This window comes from Teleopsis dalmanni, chromosome 1 (assembly GCF_002237135.1).
Source record: "Teleopsis dalmanni isolate 2A chromosome 1, ASM223713v2, whole genome shotgun sequence".
Taxonomy (NCBI): domain Eukaryota; kingdom Metazoa; phylum Arthropoda; class Insecta; order Diptera; family Diopsidae; genus Teleopsis; species Teleopsis dalmanni.
This window is the reverse complement of record NC_051846.1, coordinates 113,362,094-113,385,535: the sequence shown is the minus strand read 5'-3', so window position 1 is coordinate 113,385,535 and position 23,442 is coordinate 113,362,094. Positions and strand designations below refer to the sequence as shown.

General features: G+C 32.0%; 4 protein-coding genes across 8 annotated transcripts; 3 read left to right on the top strand and 1 right to left on the bottom strand.

The window, feature by feature from the left end:
• Nucleotides 1-1,249: 1,249 nt before the first annotated feature.
• LOC119682911 (diphthine methyltransferase) lies at nt 1,250-22,656 on the top strand. Of its 4 annotated transcripts, XM_038096486.1 has the most exons (3): nt 1,250-1,448; nt 21,070-21,223; nt 21,287-22,656. In XM_038096486.1, the coding sequence occupies exons 1-3, from the start codon at nt 1,446-1,448 to the stop codon at nt 22,120-22,122; spliced, it is 993 nt and encodes a 330-aa protein (XP_037952414.1). In that variant the 5' UTR covers nt 1,250-1,445; the 3' UTR covers nt 22,123-22,656. The 4 variants fall into 4 exon arrangements, with proteins under 4 accessions (XP_037952414.1, XP_037952386.1, XP_037952403.1 ...); XM_038096458.1 differs by having other exon boundaries at nt 1,251-1,448; nt 21,070-22,656; XM_038096475.1 differs by lacking the exon at nt 1,250-1,448 and adding an exon at nt 13,751-13,831 and having other exon boundaries at nt 21,070-22,656.
• Nucleotides 1,470-3,095, top strand: LOC119682926 (MAP7 domain-containing protein 1). Its single transcript, XM_038096500.1, has one exon. The coding sequence runs from the start codon at nt 1,802-1,804 to the stop codon at nt 2,561-2,563; it is 762 nt and encodes a 253-aa protein (XP_037952428.1). The 5' UTR covers nt 1,470-1,801; the 3' UTR covers nt 2,564-3,095.
• On the bottom strand, nt 4,194-7,992 carry LOC119682891 (PHD finger protein 14). The gene is made up of 4 exons (XM_038096430.1): nt 7,683-7,992; nt 6,054-7,343; nt 5,177-5,984; nt 4,194-5,122 (listed from the first exon to the last, which is right to left on the bottom strand). Exons 1-4 carry the CDS (start codon nt 7,785-7,787, stop codon nt 4,260-4,262), a joined length of 3,066 nt encoding a protein of 1,021 aa, XP_037952358.1. The 5' UTR covers nt 7,788-7,992; the 3' UTR covers nt 4,194-4,259.
• On the top strand, nt 9,369-21,102 carry LOC119682901 (transcription activator MSS11). Of its 2 annotated transcripts, none has more exons than XR_005252613.1 (3): nt 9,369-11,218; nt 12,484-13,831; nt 21,070-21,102. XR_005252613.1 is itself a non-coding variant. In XM_038096445.1 (3 exons), the coding sequence occupies exons 1-3, from the start codon at nt 9,818-9,820 to the stop codon at nt 13,771-13,773; spliced, it is 2,571 nt and encodes an 856-aa protein (XP_037952373.1). In that variant the 5' UTR covers nt 9,517-9,817; the 3' UTR covers nt 13,774-13,795. The 2 variants fall into 2 exon arrangements, 1 of the variants encoding a protein (XP_037952373.1); XM_038096445.1 differs by lacking the exon at nt 21,070-21,102 and having other exon boundaries at nt 9,517-10,678; nt 10,799-11,218; nt 12,484-13,795.
• Nucleotides 22,657-23,442: the final 786 nt, after the last annotated feature.

The window sequence follows — 23,442 nt, the reverse complement described above, 5'->3', positions numbered from 1 at the left end:
GAAAGTAAAATCCATCTATTAGTCAAAATTTGTCAGAACTATATCTCTATTCATTGTTATTTCCACACTCTTAAGATTACCCGTACCGTTAGCTGCCATACAATCCCAGAGCACCAGTGCACCACCTCCATGTTTTACAGTTGGGAAAACATTTTGTTTTTTGTATGCTTCACCTCACTTACGTCATACTAATTTACATCCTTAAATGCTAGAAATACAGAACTTGGATTCGTCGGAATGAAGCACATTGTTACAAAACCCTTTCGGCATATCTACATATTTGTTTTAAAAAGCGATGCGTTTGTTTCGATTAATTAAAGATATGTAAGGCTTTCTTCGTGCTATTCTACCATGAAAACCACGAAATATTTTTTGCAAAGCTTTCCTGTATACTCGTTTATATTTCCAATGCCGTCAAAGGTGGATTTTTCTTTACTGAATTTAATATTAAGCGGATTTCATGGTGAGTGAGTTTCGATATGTGACCAGAACGCGGCTTAGACGTGAAAATTATGGTAGATTTCCAATTTCTGATCACGGTATGAACTGAACACTGCGATCTTCCAAACAAATGTTCAATTTCCCGGTTCGACTTCTCTTCCTCCCAAAATTTTATGATGATTTGTCCTTCAATGACGCTTATTTCATTCCGGTGAGACACCATTGCCATTTTTTAGTAAATATTTTAAGCAGAATACAATTTATGCAGTTTTATAATTAAATACCACAAAACACAGTAAGACGCAATCCAAATTATCACCAATTCACATTTAACTCGCCATAGAACTGCAAAAATACCAAGTGCTTGTAGACTTTTGATCGCTTGTTTTGCTACTCTTTACGATAAAAGTACCGTTATCTGGATTGTTTTTTGAACAAATGCAACGAAACTTCGCAAAAACATTGTGCATTGAATGTTATAAAAAAACAATAAAATATGTTTCCAATAAATGGAATTTTTTTGGAACATAATTGATTCAAAATTGATTTTATTTTCAAAGTTTTTCTTATTGCCTGCTTGTAGATTTATGACTTCGACTGTATATATATATATAAAGAAAAAAACTTTTTTTATTATAAAAGTTCTCATAATTCTTAGGATAACGTATAAGAAAATTTATAAAATTATGTTTTTTTATATTTTGTACTATCATTTTCCAACTTTCAAAATTGAGCTGTTATTTATTTTTGTTATACATTTATAAATAACTTTTATACAAAAAATCTTCCTACGTAATATTAGATAATTTTTTAAAATTATATAATACGTTTATCGCAGAAATATACTACTAAATATTTTCCAATCCAACTAAAAGTTAATACGAAATCATCACTGCAAATATTTTCGTTGGAACGAAAGTTAAGTTGTTGCGGCAAGTGAATCTATTACTTTTGTTTTAATTACCGGGATATATCAGAAAAGTTGAAGAAGAAACATTAGAAATATGGTAAGAAATGAACAATAGCATACTTGAATTGCATATTTCAATGTTTTATAAACATATTTCTTGAACTTGTATTTATTGTACCGCTTTCCAACATTTCTGACAGTTGGAAGAGTGCGTGCGCCATTTTATGTGGAAGTATTGGACTTTCCAATGTCTAAGTTTTTTCAATATTGATTAGTTATGTCGCTTTCGTTGTTTACACATTAGTTCAAAAAAGTTTTTTGATTTGTATTAATAAAGGCTTTTTAAATGTCATAAGAGCAACTGCAATAAATATATTGAGATCAATTATATTTTAAACTTATACAGTAAAGAAACTGAGAAGTTAGAAAAAAAACGCAATAAAAAACCAGATGTCCACTGGAGTGGGAGGCGGAGGGAGTATTACAACAGATCATCATAGCCGTTTATATTTCCTCAATTCGCCTACAACTCCACTAACAACGCGAGACCCGTTTTTTATTAAGCCGGAATATCTTAATTATGAAAGTCCCATGCACCATCTCTACCCAGGAAACCGGGGACTTATAGACTATAATAACTACTCGTCTGCCGCAGCAGCTGTCGCTGCCACAGTTGCCGTCAGTAGTAGCAGTAGTACAACGTCAAACGCAGCTCATAATTTGGAAGGCAATTTTCAACAGCAGGCGTCTGCGACGCCTCAACAAAATCCAACACCACAACCGGCGACAACTCCCCAAACTCAAAATACACACCCTCTACATCAACACCTTAGCACGCATACTCAATCAGCACGAGCGCGTAAAGAAGCACGCCGACGTAGCAACGAATCGATAGAAGCACGAGAACGCAGGCTGGAGCGTAACGCAGCAAGAATGCGCGAAAAACGCGCTAAAGAATCAGAAGCGGAATATCGATTACGCTTAGCGAAAAATGCCGAAGCAAATCGAATAAGGCGCCAAAATGAAAATGAAGTACAAAGAACTCTGAGACTGATGAAAAACGCAGCACGACAGCGATTACGACGCGCAAGTGAATCACCTGAAGAAAGAAAAGCACGTTTAGCCAAAGCAGCTGAACGGATGCGCATCGCTAGAGCAAATGCACCCAAAGTAATTAAGCCACCACTTCAAGATCGCCTCAAAGGGTACTAAATATCTAAACGTTCTTGGTAATTAAGGCCACCAGCATAGCCATAAATTGTAATTTATCATTTTCAACATATAAAAACAACACAAACACAACCAAAATATATCACCACATTCACGAAGCACCACCAGTCTCGTATGGCTTTTGGATTATTGGCTTTTTTATCTGCCAGCGGAAGGAATGGAGCACTTTAGGTAGCTCCGAAAATCTAATTAAGTTTATAAGATAAAGTATTTTTATAATGCATGCATTATATACATACAGTAAATATATAGAATCATAAATATTGTAATGTAATCACCTATGTGAACAATGAATCTTAAGCAACTCCTATTATCAGCCAGTTTAACTCTTCTCTCCCTTATATATAATAGCAATCCGAATCATTCTCCAAAAGTGCATGTGTAGTCAAAATTTTAATTCACACAACCTTCAAACAACCCCTCCCTCCTTATTACTTTACTACTTATAATTAAGTTCTAGTCAAAATTCAAGCATTTTAAATTTCATTGTTCAGTACGATTAAGTTTTTTTTTATATTATTTAATCGAAAGTAATGTAATAATTTACACTATAATGGAATAAAAGTTGCATTCACATTTTTAAAATATATTTTTATATAAGAATAATGTTCATGTTGGGCTGTTAATAATTTACGAATGAAATGATGTGAAAAGAAATCTCTAATATAACGAAAATTCTGATAAAAATATTACTCCCTTCAGGCTTACGTATAAGCCCATTTTATTGAATTGATCTCCATGAATACTTATGAGCTTACGATGTCAATGCTTTACATACTAAGCAAATTTATTGAAAGCTATTATTCTTGTGAAAGTGATCATACCGTAAAGAATGTGAGTGAGCCGAAACATGACTTATATCATATCAAGCCTTAGTCTATATGGGTTTAGTTAACATTCGACTAGTGTATGATGTTATTTTAATTTCAGTGGATTTGTTAAACAAACGCAATATTGTATTTCTTAGAAAGGACTATATATATAATAATTTCGCATAACTTTATATATACAGATATATGTATACATCTAATGTATGTATCCAATTAGGGACGAAATTTGTTTTTGTGAACATTTCTAACATTATTATTTTTCCAATAAAATAGTGTAGTTTCTATCTACAAAACTCTTTATTAGTATCTTATCTCACCACTGTTTAACAGTAGGCAGACTGTTCAAAGTCGGTAAATTATGCGGTTGGTTGAATAGCATAAATATATTGAAAATACAAGGAAGATAATTTTGGTGTTAAGGAAGCCTCACCAAAAACTACCAAGTAAATAGAACGAGCTCCTATAGATTTTAGAAATCTAGATTCCGTCTATCTCCAGAGCTACTTATCTTTTCAGACGAATGCCCCTCGCTCCAATCTCAAAAAATAATCTGTTGGTATCACTGTTGTAAGTATTTATGCACCTGAATTTGTCTAAGCACATGTATTAAAGTAAAATAGCCTGATACCATAATAGTTTGAGTAGTACCATTTGAGAGTGAATATATGACTTTATGAAATAAGATGTTAAAACACATGTTAAAGAGTTAAAGGAATTTGAATTTAATTATATACGAATAATGGAACAAAATTTATGTTTGGTAGTAAAAATATTTTATAAAATAAAAACTATTTTGCATACACATAAGTAATGTAATATTATAAAAACATTATGTTATTTAACATAATTTACTTCAGTGAATGACGAGGGTTTTTTGTATCTTCATCAGTAGGATCGCAATCAGCGCAGTGCCAGGAATAGCCTCGTATTTTAGGCGTCTTTTTAACGGGTGGGTCCAAGCAGGTGAAATGATATTGCTTACGACACTCGTCACAAGTAACAACATTTCCTTGTAGACCCGTTTTTTGACAAACACAACAATTTAAATTTGTTGTTCCTTTGGTTGAAAAATTTGTTTTAGTCCTGGCATTGAATGCTTTTTGAGCCAATTTTCTGGGACTGGTTTTACGTGGAGTTATCTTCGAACTAGTTGGTGTTGACGTATGTATTGCTGTATTTGAAATTGTTGAAATGTTGTTCGAAGTAACTGATATGTCCTCCATTATAACAGATGGATTTAGATCTTCGACTGTTTCAACTGATGTTGGTCGTGAACCTTCCTCCGCAGAACGCACCATATCAGCAGAAACATAAAAAAATTGTGCTTCTGGAGTTACTTCACCGGGTAATGGTAAAGTTTTAAATTTAATTTTAATTTTCGGAATAGATGCATTTGAATCGTTTGGATTCCCAACATCATGATCATGTTGCTTCTTCTTTCGCTTGCGTTTATGCTCTTTATTTGGAGATTTCTCAGCATCCGAAGAAAGATTATGCTTACTTTTATGTTTATCCTTACGTTTTTGTTTTCTAGCTACTTTAGTATTCATTTCAACAGTTTCGTCAAGCGATGTAAAAGTCGTATTTACATTTGATGGTAAAGCGAGAGGATCGGAACTTTGTACACTTTTCGTATTACATGCAGTAGAAGCTTCAGATAGTTCCAACAATACTGGTTCATCAGAAAGTAGTTCATTTTTGTCGGATTGTGCTAAAACGAGAAAAAAAATGTATTTCTAATTTCAGATAAGGACGATAATCTTACATTTTGGAGTAGTAGATTTCATTTTTTTAGATTTATTTGAATCTGTTCTTTCTAATTTTACTTTAGCTTTTTTAATAATCGGAGTTAGAAGAGATTTTTCGGAATTGTGCTGAATAGCAAAGTCAGCTGTTTCGTTTAATTTTTTTTTGTTTGGAATTAATTTTGTATTTCCCAAAGTATCCATCGAATGTCTTTTATGTGCAAAATTTTCAGACAATGGTTTTTCACTTTTGACTGCTAAGATTGAACCATCTTTGTTAAATCGTGTACGTGCCTTACGTGGACCCTTAGGTGTTTCTGGTTTTGCCTCTGAGTCATCTGACTTGTCACATTCGGAACATTGCCAACCGTAGAGCTTTGATTTTTTTGGATGACGAGTAAGTGGTGGATTTAGGCAACCTAAGTGATAATGTAGTTGGCATGTATCACATTTTGCCAACAAGTGTTGATCAGTACAACGTTTACAAATGCCGCACTCATAGGTATGAACTCCAGGTGTTGGTGTAGATGGCGCTGATTTGATGCGAATATTTTCTACGGCAGGTGATGGGGAATTTTGTACGTGCATACTAAGCAAACGCGTCGAATCAACTATTGTACCAGGTGGACCCAAATTAGTTAAAGGAAAGCCACATCCCATCTTTAATGCAGCTGCAGTTAACACAGATATTGGCCTTGTAGGTTGTGCTGATGGTTTTGGAGGGTCGTGATGCGCACGGCCAATATTCATAGGATTTGGAAGCGATTTATTAGGACAGAGGGTCATTAGTTCCTTATGCAACAGGTTTATATTTGAAATAACATGCTCCTTTTATTAGAAAAATCAAATATTTTAAATAATTGTTTACCATTAAAAATAAAAACAGTATACACAAACCTGAACTCCTTTAAGTTCCTTATTTTTCTCTAATTGAGAATCATAGTCTTTTCGTAAAGTATCTTGCTCTTTGGATAAGCAGTTGTTTGCTTCAATCATTTCGATCAGTTGCTGTTTGAGTTCCTGAGACCGAGATATTCGATCTAAATAGTACCCAACAAATTCGACGCTAAATGCTGGAGCTATGTGCCATTTTTTACGAATCTCAGTCAAAGCAGCAATTTGTGATTCTTGCCTCTCTAATAACTCTACGTCTACAGACATTGTTGCAGCTTTTCTCAATAATCGTTTACACGCTGATGCAGATGTTGTTAAGAGGCGTGACATTTTCTGTGTTGGTACCCAGGGTTCCATTTTTAGTTTTTTTTGTGTCATATATTTCCGTTGATATTTTAGAAGTTTGCGTTGTATGCGCATTTGTCCCGGGCATGAATGATCCATTTTAAATCTCAACTTGTCGTTTTGATTTTGTTGCATATTTAAGCGATAGGTGTGAAAATTTCGTTTTCGTTTCTTAATCATTTCTTTTTCGGAATGAATTTTGCAATGTGCGTAAAAAGGATCAGCTGCTTCTGCTTCCTCATGATGAGCTTCTGTTAGAAAACCAGCAGCCTGCGCGCAAGTAACATGAAAATAAGTTTTGCACATCCCTGCATCGCATCCAATGCACACACCAGTGCGTGCAAATTGGGAGTTTTCGCATAATGAACAGGCTTTGGCTCCCCATTTACTATATTGCATTTCAAATAAGGTTACTGATGATAACTGATCAACTTCTCCAAAGGCTACACCTGGAACATATAAAGCACACACTAAGTGCACCCATTGCCCAACATCGGTCTCTTTAAAAATGCCACCTTTATTTGGGCATAGTTCGCATGCAGGATCTGATACACCTGCTCGACACGCTTCACAGAACCATGGTTCTGTAGAACAAGTAGAATTTGTACTTGAGATACTAACATTGTCACTAACTCCATAACATCCTTCGTGCACAGATACACCACATCCATCGCATTCAATAATTTCGTTGGAATCATCACTGCGATCACCTAGACAAACGCAGCAAATTGATTTCGTTGGAAGCTTAGGTGTTTCTTCTACCTTATTATCTAATTCTTTTAACATCACATCCAAGTCATCTCCTCCATTTGCATGTGCTTCAAGATTTTCCCCAGACAATATTTGCTTTAGTTGTAACGTAGAATTATCGCTTTCTCCTTCTTCCGAGTCGTTAGAGTTTTCATCATCTGACGATTCAGCCGATCCAACGGATCCTCCGCTTTCATTCTAATTTATAAATAAATATTTTATATTTAATTTACTTTTATATCATATGAATTGTATAATATAATTTTTCTTATTCAAGTTTACATTTTTAAATAAACAGGCAATTGAAGATTTTGTTTACCCGAGTGTTTGTTAAAAAATATACAAATCTGTGTGTAGTCACATTTGATAACGACTGCAGGTGTCGTCATTTCATCGTTTTGCAGTTTTGCAGTTTCACATAATCTACTAATTTAAATACTGGATTCTACGATGGCATCAAAACTACTTACTACGAATTTAATTTAATAATTTCTGGTATTTTATTGTGCAATAAAATTTCGTTTATGATTTACTTACTTCAGATATTCGGAAATCGCTATCCGATGAACTCTCCCCCAAATCAAAGTCTAATAGTGCCTGCGTAGTCATTTTTGGCTGACGTTCTCTTTTAAATGGAGCCATTTAATATTTTTTTAATTTCTTCTTTTAATTAAATATTTACTAATAATGAAAAATTCGTTATTAATTGAAATTACAATTGTTAACTTAATCCATCCGGCTTCGTTTATTGATGGTAGTAAAAATAAACGAGTAGAGCTGCCATCACTTAAAATTAATACACATATTCTGCTTCTTATTCTGCTTTCCAATTCCAGTCAATTTTTAGCTTGAAAATTTTTTTTATAAATACGCAGAATATATTATATTTTAAATAAAAATTTGTTTTATAATGTAAGAGGAATGTGATATGAAAACACATTACATTTTAATCTATTTAGCAATCGTATGTAAGCAAATTTACACAAAAATGAACATATTTATTTTTAACAAGTACAAATATTGACATTTTGAATGAGTCATTTGAAAGTGTTTACTTTCGTTGTAATTCGTTTGTTTTCATAAACAGCTGATTTTTCAATTTGCCTGTTGATTTGATAAAAATATGTCAAAAACAGCTTTCTCAAAATGCCATGAAGAGCTTTTATTTAGGGTATGTTCAATGTATTTCTTTGCGTTTGGAACATATTTGGAACGCATTCATACAGAATGTGATGGAATGGCTCATTCACGCTTGAAATTTTATATGCAAAAATAAACCATTCGCGTTTTATTTTCGATTTTTGACCAAAATGAGCCATTTTCAGCCAGTGTAAATGCGGTATTACTAAGCAACACTGTATTGATAAACGTGACCAGGCACACAAAGTCTCGTGATAGTGAGTAAATTTATATTGTAATTTACATTACAATAACAACAGTTTCGAATTTGACCTGACCATGTCTGTATAACATGGCACTTACAAAATGAAATTCATATTACAATCAGATTTCAGACACAAATGCAGCAACTAAAATTACGATTAAATTGTAATCTGTAAAAAATGAAATTAAAATTAAATTTGTAATGTATGATAGTACAATTCTAAAGCGATATTGTCAATAATTCTTATAAAATAAAGCAAAAGGAAACAAAAATTTCTGCAACGATTGTCGATTTAATCGATTTGGCCAACTACAAAAACTAACAGTAACAATATCAAAAAGAATATCCTGTGTGAATAGGTTATAAATTATTTTAAATTATAAATTTGCTATGTTGCTTTAATATTACAATTCTTTGAGATCCTTTTATCCAATGCTACCAAGTATGATATATATATGTGCTTATATAAAATATTAAAAATTAAATAAAATTTTCTCAGAACTCACAACCTGTGCTAATAATTCAAATATTTTAGAGATAATAATCCATGCAAGCACACTGCGCAAAATAAAAATTTATAGTTTTTTTCAGTGTAGAAAGTAAAATAAAGCGGCGCTTTCCAATGCATTTTATATATTTACATTTTTTTAATGGAAATATTAGATGAAGAGCTAGGCCGAACCGTTTAAACAATACTGAAGTGCAATTTTAAGTATACATATGAATCAAATAGGAAAGCATATAATAATTTTTATAAATACAGTTTCAATAGTTAAATATCGGACATAAATCAACAAGAATAAATATGTGTTTATTTGTACATTGTTAATTTTTGAAAATTAGCATAAACGAAACTAGTGCTATTTTTTAAGCGCAAACGTTGAAATATAAAACAAAGTATTTTTAAATATCAATTTCCCACTGTAAACAAAACAAAAGCATAAAGTGTGCATTTTACATTCTTCTCTAATTGAAAAAAAAAAATATTAAAAAAGGGAGAAGCAAAAAATCATGTGAAAAATCGATTGGAAAGTAAAATTATGTTTTTGGTTAGACACTGGAATATATGAACGTCAAAAAAACTGACAAACGCGTTTATCAAATGACATCAGTGAGAAAAATTTAGTAAATATTTGCAATATTTGCAAATACGCAAAAAAAAAAGCAAAAAATCTAAAAGCAAGAATTTAAGAACAATGTGTTCGTGAAGAAAAAGCAAATAAATGTGGCAGAAAAAGAAAAGCATTCGAAACTTGTTTAATATATTCGAGAGAAGGTTTTGAAAATAATGGAATCAAATCCTAATGGGATAAAAATAGAGCCAACAATTGATCAACAGCAGCATTCGCAATACACAACGGCTTCACACCTGTTATCTATAAATGGCCCAAATGCACGTTTGCTTATCGAGCATCCATCAACATTGTTGGTTCCACTATCGCATCACCAACAACAGTTGCAACAACAACTGGAGCTACAACAACAACAACAGCAACAACAATTGCAACAGCATCAACTGCAACAACAGCAACAACATCATTTACAACAGCAAGAGCAACAATTGCAACTGCAACAACAACAGCACCAACAGCAATTGCAATTAGGCATATCTCCATATCCACAACCGCTCTCACTTAAACAAGCTCCACCGCCTACTACAGTTGCTGGTGCAGTAGGAGTAGCTACGCCTGCACTTGGTCCCGGTTCTGTAACTTCATCGACATCATCTAATCATCAACGCTGGAACGAGAGTCCAGAAGCACGTTTACGCCGCTTAGCACGCAATGCTGAAAGAATGCGCGAGCGGCGTAATCGTGAAACTGAAGATGAGTACCGTAAACGGCTTTCTCGTAACGCAGAAGCCAATCGTCAACGACGTCAAAATGAAAGTGAAATGGAGCGTGCTATGCGGCTTGTTCGCAATGCAGCTCGTCAACGTCTCCGCCGTGCCATGGAATCACCAGATCAACGCTCAAAGAGATTACAAAAGCTCGCTGAGCGCATGCGTCTTTATAGGGCTAATGAGACACCTGATCAACGTAAAGTACGACTCTCCGAAATGGCTGCAAGAGCTCGTCAACGTATAGCAAATGAGAGTCCAGATGAACGCAAGGATAGACTGAGAAAGCTTAACGATTATGCAAAAAAGGTCAGAGAAAAGAAAAAAATATTGAAGCAGAACCCGAATCAGGATTCTCCTCAGAATTCTAATCAACTGCAAAGCAATTCAGCTAATTGTACTAATAACGAGAATATTAATTTAAATCAGGCAACACCAACAGCAGGCAGTAATATGACTCAACAGCAGCAACCGCATGATGATCAACAACAGCAGCAACTACCACCTTATCAACCGCAGCAAGGCGCAATTGCTAATCCTATTGAATATTACCAAAATATGTTCATAAGTCCAACAACTTTAAGGCCCACACTACTGAAGCAAGAGCAACCATCACAACAAGGACACCAGGAACACACTTTGCAAGGACGTTTCCCACAACAGCAGCAGACAATTTTGGACTCTGACTCAAATAGTCTATTTCAGCAACAGTATGATAATGACCAAAAAGGTACAATTGTTACTTCGACCCCTTCAAAATTGCCACAAGCACATGTGCCCCATTTCAACACAATTGCCAGTTCCTTAGAAATATATCAAAACAAATATATCAAGAAGCAGGAACTTCAGGTAGGTATTATAAATATTACATCTTTAACTTTTATATTCACAGTTTACTTGCAGACACCAATCTCAGGAAACATCTTTTAAATAATATGTGTAAAAAATATTTTCATTTGATAGACCATGATCATTTTTTAGAAAAATTAAATATTCATTACATTTATCGGCATAAAATATGATATCAACCCCTTATAGCATGATGTGCTCTTTTACCGATGCATTTTAATTTTCATATTTGCGGCTTGCACAAATATTTCTGGAGATATATAACTCATGGAAAAAATGCGCAACATTTGCTACACGCGTGGGCTATACAATATTGTGTAGCAAGCTAGTGCCTGCTTCTCTCAAATGTCCACATTTTTTAGAGATAGAAATATCAATCTATCTATTCATAATATTTTTTCCTCCACGCTCTTTAGGCCATGACTTAAAGCCGTACAGTGATTCTGTGCATTTCACCGATAAACATAAGATTTTACATAATTATCAGATTTCTACAAAGTATATTGGCATTTTCTGTATATGCCATTGTTTTTACGGCCTGTAGAAATCTCGAAGCATAGTCCTAAAAGCGACTGTTCTTGGAATAAAGTTAAAGCAGCTCTGCTGAAACCATATATTGAATCTTGTGTTATTTTCCAGTTCGGTATATCGCATTAAACTATAGCCTGACCAGTCAAAATTTAAAACTGTATCTTTTAACTGCTATGACGCATATTCAAAACAATCTGGTCTAAATAGGCCTCTGTCTAAAGTTTCCCCAAAAAGAACAATGACTTCTGTGTGCATTATTCGACTCTAGCATTTGCTCTCACTTTATACCCAACCGTTTTCACTTCCCTACATTCAATGCATACTCCTATACTCAATGCATATTTTAGCTGCCCTTTCTATATTTTATTTTTTGAAGTCTCTAAATCAGATTATAAAAACAGCAATACTAATTCCTATTATTTTTCGCAATTACAGTTTCTACTTTTAAGAAGATAACTTTAACTATTCTGTACTTACAATATTCTTCCGAACTTGTGTAAATATCTTTTATTTATATATATACATATTTGCAATTGTGTCCTTCATAACACAATGAAGTCGAAACTAACCCGTACATATTTTTAGTTATATTTCTGTATTAATTTCTGGATATAGTATTTTTCCTCATCTTTTAATGTTAATAGAATTATTTTGTGTAAACTGCAAGTAAAATAGTTGTGAATATGTTTGTTAATTTTATTTATTTATTGTTATAAATATAATTTGAATTACAGACTAACAGTAACAACAATAACGCGAACAATCAAACAAATTTAGAGCAAACTGAAACTAAAGTAATAGTTGCATCGGCGTCCAACAATGAAAATCAAAAACTTAAATCCTCGCATCCCCAGATACAAAATCCACCAACGCCACTGTATAATCAGTTTTCCTATTTAGCAACATTTCCTGCTGGTGCTAATTCTACGAGTACGGTTGCAACTGGACCTACATCACCTAGCAGTACACCAACTCAAGCTGCATATTATCCTATGTACCATAACGGCTTCCAATTGGGAATAGCGCCCAACACAGTCCCACCACCCTTTACACCTGTGCACTTTTCCAGCAACTCTAACAATGGCAGTCCGCCGGCATCTGGATCTCAACCAGTTGCTGGTGCTTATAATATATTAACTAATACAGCAGTTGCTGCTGCAGTTGCTTCCACAACACCGAACCCTCAAGTAATACAGGATTTTCCAAAACCGGTCCGCGGACGCCCTAGAAAACTTTACTTCAATAATTCAAATAGCGGGCAAAACGAGGAGGCTTTACGACAGCAGCAGAAAGTGAATGCTTTACTTGAACAAGAAATAAATAATATGCTTTCAGCACCTCAAATTTCTCGCCGTGGACGTGGTCAACATTCCTCTCCGACGGGTTCAACTCGAAGCAGTAATCAGCACAAATATGAAACAGAGGAAGAAAAACGCATTCGTTTAGACAAAATGGCAGCGCATCAACGTGCAGTACGAGCCAATGAAACTCCTGATCAACGAGCTGTGCGTTTGCGTAAATTAAGTGAAAGAGCACGTTTAAAGCGAGCAGAAGTGCGTGCAACAGAAAGTCCTGATGAAAGAAAAGTCCGTTTGGCCAAACAAGCTGAGTATGCTCGAATGCGCAGATTAAGAACACACAGCACTAGAAAAACTGAAGATCGATCTCTACAACTGTATGACCAATTGGAGGAAGATGTATCAAATACATCGCATGAAATGAGAGAACAAGAAATGCTTCAGCAAAAAGATCAACAGCAACAAACAGAATTACTACAAAGACAACAGCAGGATTTACAATTGCAGCAACAGCAACAACAAATTCTTCAAGCAAATGATTCCTTGGCTACGGCACAACTTCAACATCAGCATCGTTTAATGGCTTTAACAAGCCAACAAGATCAGCAAATGTCCGCACCGCCAAATTCTGGATATGGCAAATCAACTGGCAAAGAATATGCACAGCCTGAAAATAATGATATGCTTAAAATTCTCGAACCTATCATTGTAATGAAAACAAAATAGGAATGGTAACATTACAACTATACAACATACGTATAATAAGTAAACTAACTAAATTAAAGTAAGTAATTCATAATATCAAACAGTTTGTAATCATATATAGACAAGTTACGCAGTACGCTCTATACAAAGAGAATTTCTGCTAAACTATCAGAAATAATGAAAATTCTTCCGGATTAAGGAAACCTACAACTGAACGTAATATATTACGTACGAATATACGATTACATTAAGTTTAAAGTACTCTTAAGATTATCATATAATAACTAAAGAAATTTTAAATATATTTTAGATTTATATATATAGATCCTATATAGTCAGACTATATAAAATAGCTTCACTAACAAAACTATTTGAATTTCTTAAGAACAGTTTAAATGCATTGAAGTTTGGTGACATGTAATCAAAATAACAAATGACGCCCTTCCCGACTCTAGCTCCAAATTTGTTTTTCTACTATAAAAGCATTCAGGATGCAAGAATAGGAAACAGTACCGATATGCGAATATAATGTTTATCAGCACAAATTTTAATGGTCTAGAATTTGGACACAGCGTAGATTTGTTATTTAATCGATATTTAATTTAAGTTCAAAATTATTTTTAAATATAACGTTAATAAAAATGTAGACAGAAGATGATTCAATGCGCCAAGGGTCAAAAATATAGTGCCCTTTAGGAAATAGTTCGATTCTATTAAATTAACAAGTCCGTTTTATGTAGGCCATAAGGTATTGTTATATTAACTTTATTTTAATTATATATAATAATTAAAATATTCATATGTACAATAATATAAATTTATCTTATTCGCAGAGTTTTTCCTTTACTTAGTTTTATAATAGTTATCTTTCTTCTGTCCATTCAGAAACTATTCATCTATTTTAATAATTAAACAATTTGTGTTGCTTATTCACTAATTTCTTAATTTTTTTAACGATAATAGTTAGGAGAGTATGCGACTTTGAAAAATTATATATTATTTAGTTTTGTTGGTAATTGGTTTTAGCTGTAAAAAAAATGAACTCATATACTATAAACAATTTTTACATACTTTCATATATTATTTAAATTAAAATAAATTAATTTAGGTATGCGTATGTATTTGTTTACACTTATTATTTAACTTCTGAAATATGTTTTTTTTATTTTTGTATTATTTTAAATTTTTATTTAAATATTACAATTCTAAATAATATTGGATTATGATCAAGGTCTTAAATAATTTTTAAATTTAAAAGGTTTTTTATTAAATGATATTTGTATTGTTCTTAAGAATTGTTTCAGAAATAGTTTTGTTAGATTTAAAAACCATTAGAGATTCGCAAATCACCACATATATTATGCATGAAACGCAGTGGATAAATTTGCAAAATATAAAATATTTTCAACATATTAAAATATAAATTTAGTATAAATTATTTCTAATTTACATTTTTCACTGAAGTTTTTTTTCGTAATAAATTTAAAGATTTAAGTTATCAATGCCTAGAAGTTGAAAGGTTATACTATGTTATACTATTTATCTTATCTAGCTGTCCTAATCCAGATGTCCGTATAAGGCACATTTCTTGCATTAATTAAATTTATATCCACAAGTATTTGAAAAGTAATACATAAATTGCTGCATATTCAATTAAATGATTATATTAAAATTTCTAGATATTCGTAATACAATGGCAAAACCATCTAAAAACCCTAAAATTATATATATATATGTACATATATCATATATTTGATCCAAGAGACAAAGCACTCTAACGTTCGATGCCTGTCTGCGTGTGTCAGTACAATCAAGTCTTTCAGTTTTGAGAGAGACATTTTTAAGAATGGACATTTGGTGGACTGAACAAAATTGTTGATGTGAACTATATACATACATATATAAATACGTATTAACCCATATCCGCCCAACGTTCGATTAATCGAACAGCAAATTTTATCACTTTTCTTGGATTTTTTGTTTATATTAGAAAAACTTTAGAGTTTATATTTATTTATATATTATATCATTACTTTGAATGTATGAAGCTTTAGCTTTACAAAAACATTTGTGACTTCACTCCACACCCCCACTTCCTTACTAATTAAAACATTTTGATCAAGAATTCCAAAAAAATCCTTGGGCGGATATGGGTTAAGGTTCTTATAGAACTTTATAGTTCTTATTCCAATTTGAAAATAGCTGCCGTTCGAATTGATGTTTCTTATCAATGTTTTCATAAGAAGAGCTTATGTTCGTAATTAATATATTTTCACCGAATTTTACCGTTAAGTATTATCATTTACATTTTATATCACTATTAAAAACAGGATTGAATGCCAAAGACTTGACTTCTGCTGCCATACTCGTTAAGTTGGGGGTTAGATACATATTCGTCAATGAAAAACCTTTGTATTCTGTAATAAGCTTTCCACAATTTCGCATTTAAATATTTATATCTATACTCTATTGTGAGATGGTTGTTGTTGCACAATGAAATGTTCATTTTATTAAGTTTAAATAAAATTTATTTTAATCCATTCAAAATATTTATTAATTATATTATTATTGAAAATGAAGTTGATCGGTTAGATTTGAACATAGCTGCTATATGTACGTTTTCACGATTCAGATTTCTTAAAAACGATTTTCATTTTTAACGTTACTTCCCCAAATTTTTAATTTATTTTAATATAAACATCAACACAGTTTAAATCTGCAGTAACCTTGTTGGGAATTTTTAAGCTCTATCTGAAGAATGGCTTTTAAGTTCCGGCACAGTCAAATTTACTTTTTTATTTGTTTCTATTTATCTACTTGTACCTTCTACCTTTACGGAAGTACACTATTATGTTTTTTCTATTTCGATTCTTAGACTTCTGATAAGGAAATACTTAACTACTCTTATATGGTTCAATCTAGACTTTCTTTGCTGAAACGATACGGATCATAAATGGAAGTAATTGGCAACGCATCATATTTATCAGTCCTTTATTTGTGTTAAATTTATTATTTTACCTTTTTATTCGCAAATTTGTTGATTCGTTCATTATTTATCGTTAATGCTTCATATCATATTGAAAAGTAGCAGTGATTACAATATTTTATTAACCATACTTCCCTTTTGTTTCGCGACATATTCAGATTGATGCAGAACGTGTACCGGATCAATTGATAGACCGCATTGTTTCTCCTGTTAGTTTAACAGACATCGTTTCATGAAATGCATTTGCAAATGTTTTCATTAGCAATTAAAAATTTTTTATTGAAATATGTCATTAGTATTGGATCAAGGGCTTTCGGACCATGCGTTTTGCCTCTTATTATTTATTGTCAATCTATAAATAATTAAGTAGGATTACTATTAGTGATGATTTTTTGTTTTGATTTTCTTGTATAATTTATTTTCCGTCATTTTGTACACTAATCCCATGCCATATTTAATAATAAAGGTCAACATGTATCTTCTTCCTGAAGCATTCTTTAATTTCTAACACGCCTGTTCAATTTAATATTGGTATATGTTATAATTTATACCTTTGCATCTTCTTGGTATAGTTAAATGAGAACATAAACATCTTTAGTTATATAAATTGCAGAAAACTGATTGATATATTTGAATTTGTATATATATATATATATATATATATAACTTGGCCTACCTCTGTGCCGCTAATTGGGTATATAATACTATTATTAGAAGGGACATTGATACACCATAACTTGGGAGATAGACTTTTGATATTTTTGCTATTCTTTAAAAAGTCTCCTAGGGTTACAAGAACAAATTATGACTATTGATAACAATATTAGATTTCAGACCTCTATTAAATACTTAACGAATCATGTATTTCGATTTCTGTTAGACTTTTACTTATGAAAAATTATCTTTTATTATATGTATTAATTAAGAATTGGATGTATTTTATATTAACATTCTTTAATTATTATTTCGTTTTACAAATGAGATAGGATAGTCTATTTTTATTTTTAATTTTATTAAACAAACGAAGTGATGTGTTTTATATTTTAATGTGTTTAAAATATTTACTTGAAGCATGTAATGTGGTGTACGTGTTGAAAAGTTGCAATAGTGTCGATGACTATATAAGTAAATAAAATATTGTAATATCCATAAAGATTAATATAATTTCATAAGCAGTTTACATATTAAACTCTAGTTACATTTGATGTATTGTATGTAGAAATCATGTAAACATAATTACTGTGTAATAACTATTGAAGTAGTAACTATGATAATACTAATAATAAAATAATTTTTTAAAGTAGCAAATCAAATGTCTTAAATAATCAAATAAAGAAGCTCAATCGTTTAGGTATTTTCGCCGTTCACCAGTAACAGATTAGAGCAGACTAGAGCAAACTACAGCAATAAATGATCATTAAACATTCTTAAATAAGCAAACTTTAACAAACGGTACCAATTATCATTAAGCATCAGCTTTTAAGGTTTCATACATTTATACAAAACGAAAAGAGAACAGAAATGCGATGCGAATTAAAAGATATTAATGATAATTTTACATCTCTTAAATAAGCATATAAATTATAATTAAGATACAATTATAATTTATACTCTAGTCTATCATTGGTATTATATTCATATACATATATGTATGCTTTAGAGAAACGTGATGCATTTAAAAAAAATTTAAAAGTTATGTTTAATGAACTATGAATATGATTAGGACTTGCTTTATTTTATAAATAAAAATTTAGTTTTAAACAAATTAAGTTAACTGAATAACGCTTAAAATCAGATAACTTATAGCAGTAAAACATTGGTTCCACGTAAGATTTTTATTGAACTCAACCGGCCAACATTTCTTCTAAGAACATTCGCTCATTTTTAACGATTGGTCCTCCTTTCACTTTAAAATCAATCCTTTAAATGTTTCACACAGTGATTTAACACTGATAAGTGTACGAGGGTCACTATTTATATTTTAAGCCTTGGCGACATTGTTGTCGCCAGGTCATTTTTGTCACGTGTCAGCTGACGTTTTCATACGAAAAACTGACATTATTAAACACAATCTACTTTAGACTTGTTGTCAAAATAGCGTTATTTGTGTTATTTGTGTTATTTGTAGTGATTTGTAAATTGAGTGGTCGGGGGAAAAAAAAAGAATTAACACAGAAATCTTTTGTGCGATGATTTATTTCTACTTTCAACGTGATTTATCAAGACAAGAGTGCATCGATCAACTTATTTCCAATTTGACGATGAAGTTCTATTCTTTGCCACTGTGAAACGCTAATACAATGATTTTAATCGTGGCCACAATTTGCTCACTGACGAAATTCGTGAAGATCATCTAAAATCAGTTGTTCAGTTGTGCCAGATAACATTGATGCTGTGCAAAAACTGATATTGCAAGATCGTCATGTGACATACTGTGAGATTGAGGTTGAAACGGAACCTTAGGCATTAGTTCCACCAGCTTATATAAAATATTAAACCGGAACGTGAACAGCAGTCGACTGTATGAGTGTTTCAAGATGAACCAAATCCAACAAAAGTTGTTCGAGCTCGAAACAAATGATCGCTTCGAAATAAATGGTTGATTGTTTTTTCGGGAAAACTGGTCTTGTGGCAACTATGCGAGTATCATTATAGGAATGGGGTGCAATCATTTGTTTACCGGAAGTTTTCAGTGAAATACGGAAACAAACGAGCACTATCGGATAATTCTCCATCAAGACAATGTAAGTGCTCGCACATCTCGGCTAACAACCGACTATTTGAACATTTAAAAAATCGAATTGATGATACATTCGCCGTACAGTCCTGATTTGGCACTCAATGACTTCTTCTTGTTCCTGAACGTCAAGAATAAATTGTGTGGACAACGTTCATGATTTTTGCCGGCGGAAGAAGCCGTTATTGCATTTAAAAAGCATGTTTTCTAAATGCTTTGACAAATGGTTCGCACGCATGCAAAAGTGCATTAAAAGGTGAAAGTGTATAAAGGAGAATACTTTGGGTAACAAAACAGCAATTTTCAACGACACGTTAGTTTTTTTTCATTATTAGGCTCAACATATATAGTGTACAGTTTCATGGTAGCTATTTTCCCTGTGAGGAAATACACAAAGCGATTCATTACTAGAGATTCTCTGCTTTCTTCAATATACCTTGCAAAATTGATAACAGCATCTTATATATTCTACCTCTTATGATGTGTCATTTATTATTATTTTTGAATTTCTTTCCTTGTAGTACGTTTTCATTTGTAATTCTTTCTGTCCAGATTATTTTAAACATTCCCCACATTTCAAATGCATCCAGTCGGTTTATTACAGTTGTTTTTAGTATCATATTTCTGCACCATAGAGCAGTGTCCACAACACTTGTAATTTCATAGTTTTTATTAATTAATATTAATAAATAATATTAATTTCCTAGTTTCTCGCAATTTTCATTAGTCTCATCAATGCGTCTGTCGCTATCTCGATTCTACTTTAATTTTCAGAAAATTGCCCATTTGTTATATAGCCAGTATCATGCATTATAGTCTGGGCTTTTATGTTTGATAACAATCACAAATTTGTCATGCCTCTGTTGATATTGGATCACCAGTTTTTGTGGTATCTATTCACTTTAGTAATTAATTTTTGAAGATCTATTTTGTCAGCATGTTATGTAAAATAGTACCATTGATTTGTATGTCCTTTTTTTATAATGAGAGGCTATAGCAAAAATTCTTTTAGACTATAAGAGTTGGTTATTTCTAAGTTGTTTATTTCGTGGAATTTTTGGACCATTATAGTTCAGATGAATTAGCACTTAACCTCAAAAAGAAGCGAAACAAACTCGAAATTTAAAGATTGCAACTTTATTTTCGCCAAATTTTCAAAAAAAATTTCGTGTAACAGAAAAAAATTACCGGAAATATAATTAAAACTATGTTGACATGCAGTTCAAAGGATATGTGGTACTAATTTTTTCAAATCATACTATTCACAGAGAACTGAAGGTGAAGGAAAAAATAAAAAGTTAAAGCGAAAGATATTGATCGTAGAATTTCTACATAACCGTGAATATAAATAATTTATATATAAGGTTGTGAGATTCTAATGTAAGTTAAATTTCCACCAAAAAGATGTGTATAATTAATATGTAGATTGTAAATTTAAACAGAATAATAAAAGATTTAAAATGGGATGGAAAAAAAGATATCGTTTTATAGTCTTTCTAAACAAAGGATTTTGTAGAGACGGTTATTATATAATTTATATCACTAATTAAGATTCAACTTGTTAAAAATATTTTAACAGCTTTTTAATTTTCAGATGAAAATCACAACTTTACATACCTTTAACACAGAATATTCAGCTGATGCGATTGAGTGGTGTCCCTGTGAAGGATATCTTAACAATTTTGCTTGTGGAACATATCAACTGGAGGAGAGTACTGAAAATCTGGATATTCCAATGAAAAGAAAAGGTCGAATTTATATTTTCAATTTCAAAACGTCATTGAATGAGTTGATAGAATTGTGTCGTTTAGAAACGGCTGCAATACTGGACATGAAATGGTTACCTCAATTTAAGCACAAACCCAGTCTAGCTGTTGCCAATGCGGTTGGTCAAATTCAAATTTTCGAGCTAGAATATAAGAAATTAATACCTCGCTCAATGCTTCATATAAATCCGGAATACAATAACTTATTAGCTTTATCATTGGATTGTAATTTGCAGCAAACAATAGCTAGTGATGAAAATGAGCAGCATATTTTAGTTTCGGACTCCAAGGGGTATATTAGTTTACTTAAATACACATTGGAAAATGGATTGGAAAAGTTAAATATATGGTCGGGACATAACTTTGAAGCGTGGACGTGTGCTTTAAACAAATGGGACTCAAATTTAGCATTAAGCGGTGGCGATGATACATTCTTACACATTCATGATTTGCGTCTATTTGAACGCGTACTTACAAATAAAAGTCATATTGCGGGTGTGACATCTTTACTTAGTCATCCAAGTTATCATAATTTACTTCTTAGTGGAAGCTACGATGAACGTTTACGTAGTTTCGATATCCGCTATATGAAGAAACCTGTCAGTGAAATAAACCTTGGTGGTGGCATTTGGCGTATAAAATCTGACCCTTCTGCACGTAATTTAATATTGGTTGCTTGTATGTACAAAAATTTTAGTTTGGTCCATTTCGAAAATGGAAATTTAAATGACCTAAAATTAGTTGGAGAATATAACGAGCATGAGAGCATTTGCTATGGTGCCGATTGGTGCCTTGATGTGGAAAAATCCGAAAAGTTATTTATTGCGACCTGCTCCTTTTATGATCATAAACTTTGTGTTGCCAGCGTTGAAGCGGAATAATTTTGATTAAAACAACGATATTAAATGTTAACAAAAGCAATTGTTTTGCCAAAACATAAATAAATAACTACCTAATTTCAAAATCACATGGATTTATTGAATTTATTGTAAAAGTATGTGAGTAAAGTAGAGATGCAGGATCAAATCATCGTATTATTATTATTCCTAGTATTCGGCCAGTGACTGAAATTCAATCACTTTACAAAACATTCCAGTACTATTTTTAATGCTAATTTGGACTGTTAATAAGACATCATAATGTACCTAAGTAAATACATATATGACAAAAACCACAGATAATAAAGTGTGATTTGTTTCCACATGTGTCCAACTTGCTTGTTTATATATTATGTATTTGACTGCCGTTTTAAAACAAGGATGAAATCAAAATAATAGCACATTTGGCTGCAAATACAGATGAGAATATATTTTTCAACTTGTTAAGTTGACGATTTAGTGGTGAATGTTGTGTACAACCAAAGAATCTATAGTACAAAGAAGTGCCACGCTCATACAAACGAAATACCCACTTTATTTTGCTGGTGGATTTATAATAAATCCACCCAACCTCATGCAACAATGTTTGATCGAGTCACAACTGGTATGATGTTTAGTTCAAACCTATATGTGAGTCGAGTAAGGCTGACAAAAGCCCGACTGCATTCGTATTAAATCATACATGCAACCCTCTGTATTACATTATACGCATGTTTGTGTGTTTGTTCGCTGTAAAATGTTCAAGCGATCAAACAGCATTTCAGTGACGAAATCAAAATTGTGTACATTTGATAAGTTTTTGAATTTAATAGTATATAAAACAAAATTACTTGTTTGTTATTGGTATGAATTGTAGTGTTAAAACACATTACAAATTTATTTATGTCTCAAATCTGATTTTTTCCATTCTACGAAGCTTTATTCTTAAATGTTGCCCATGCGCAATGTTTCGGAAGCAATATCGTAATCAACAATTTTTACATTTCAATCCGGTGTAAATAGCATTCATGCGTTTCCTCAAACCAGGAGGCATTAATAGTGGTTTTAGTGACTTCTACACATTTTTGCATTAAAATTTTTCTTACATTTCTAATATTTTTATTTTTTTTTAAATACTTTTCAAAAACTTTTATATGAATCTTGCAAATATTTTTTAAAATAATTACAAAAATTCACCAAAAATTCAAACTATTATGAAGTAGTTCCATTTGAGGTAAAATATATGCACACAAATGTGCAATAAAAACATACCTACTTATGTACTGCAGACTTAATGTCTCCAATATCACATTTGTACATACATAATAGTTTTTGTAGTGCATC

Coding starts and splice junctions, on each gene's coding strand:
- LOC119682901 (XM_038096445.1), top strand. CDS start 9,818: ATGGAATCAAATCCTAATGGGATAAAAATAGAGCCAACAATTGATCAA. Junction 10,679..10,798: donor TTAACGATTATGCAAAAAAG/GTCAGAGAAAAG, acceptor AATTTAAATCAG/GCAACACCAACAGCAGGCAG. Junction 11,219..12,483: donor TCAAGAAGCAGGAACTTCAG/GTAGGTATTATA, acceptor TTTGAATTACAG/ACTAACAGTAACAACAATAA.
- LOC119682926 (XM_038096500.1), top strand. CDS start 1,802: ATGTCCACTGGAGTGGGAGGCGGAGGGAGTATTACAACAGATCATCAT.
- LOC119682891 (XM_038096430.1), bottom strand. CDS start 7,787: ATGGCTCCATTTAAAAGAGAACGTCAGCCAAAAATGACTACGCAGGCA. Junction 7,344..7,682: donor GCGATTTCCGAATATCTGAA/GTAAGTAAATCA, acceptor TTTATAAATTAG/AATGAAAGCGGAGGATCCGT. Junction 5,985..6,053: donor AGGAACTTAAAGGAGTTCAG/GTTTGTGTATAC, acceptor TTCTAATAAAAG/GAGCATGTTATTTCAAATAT.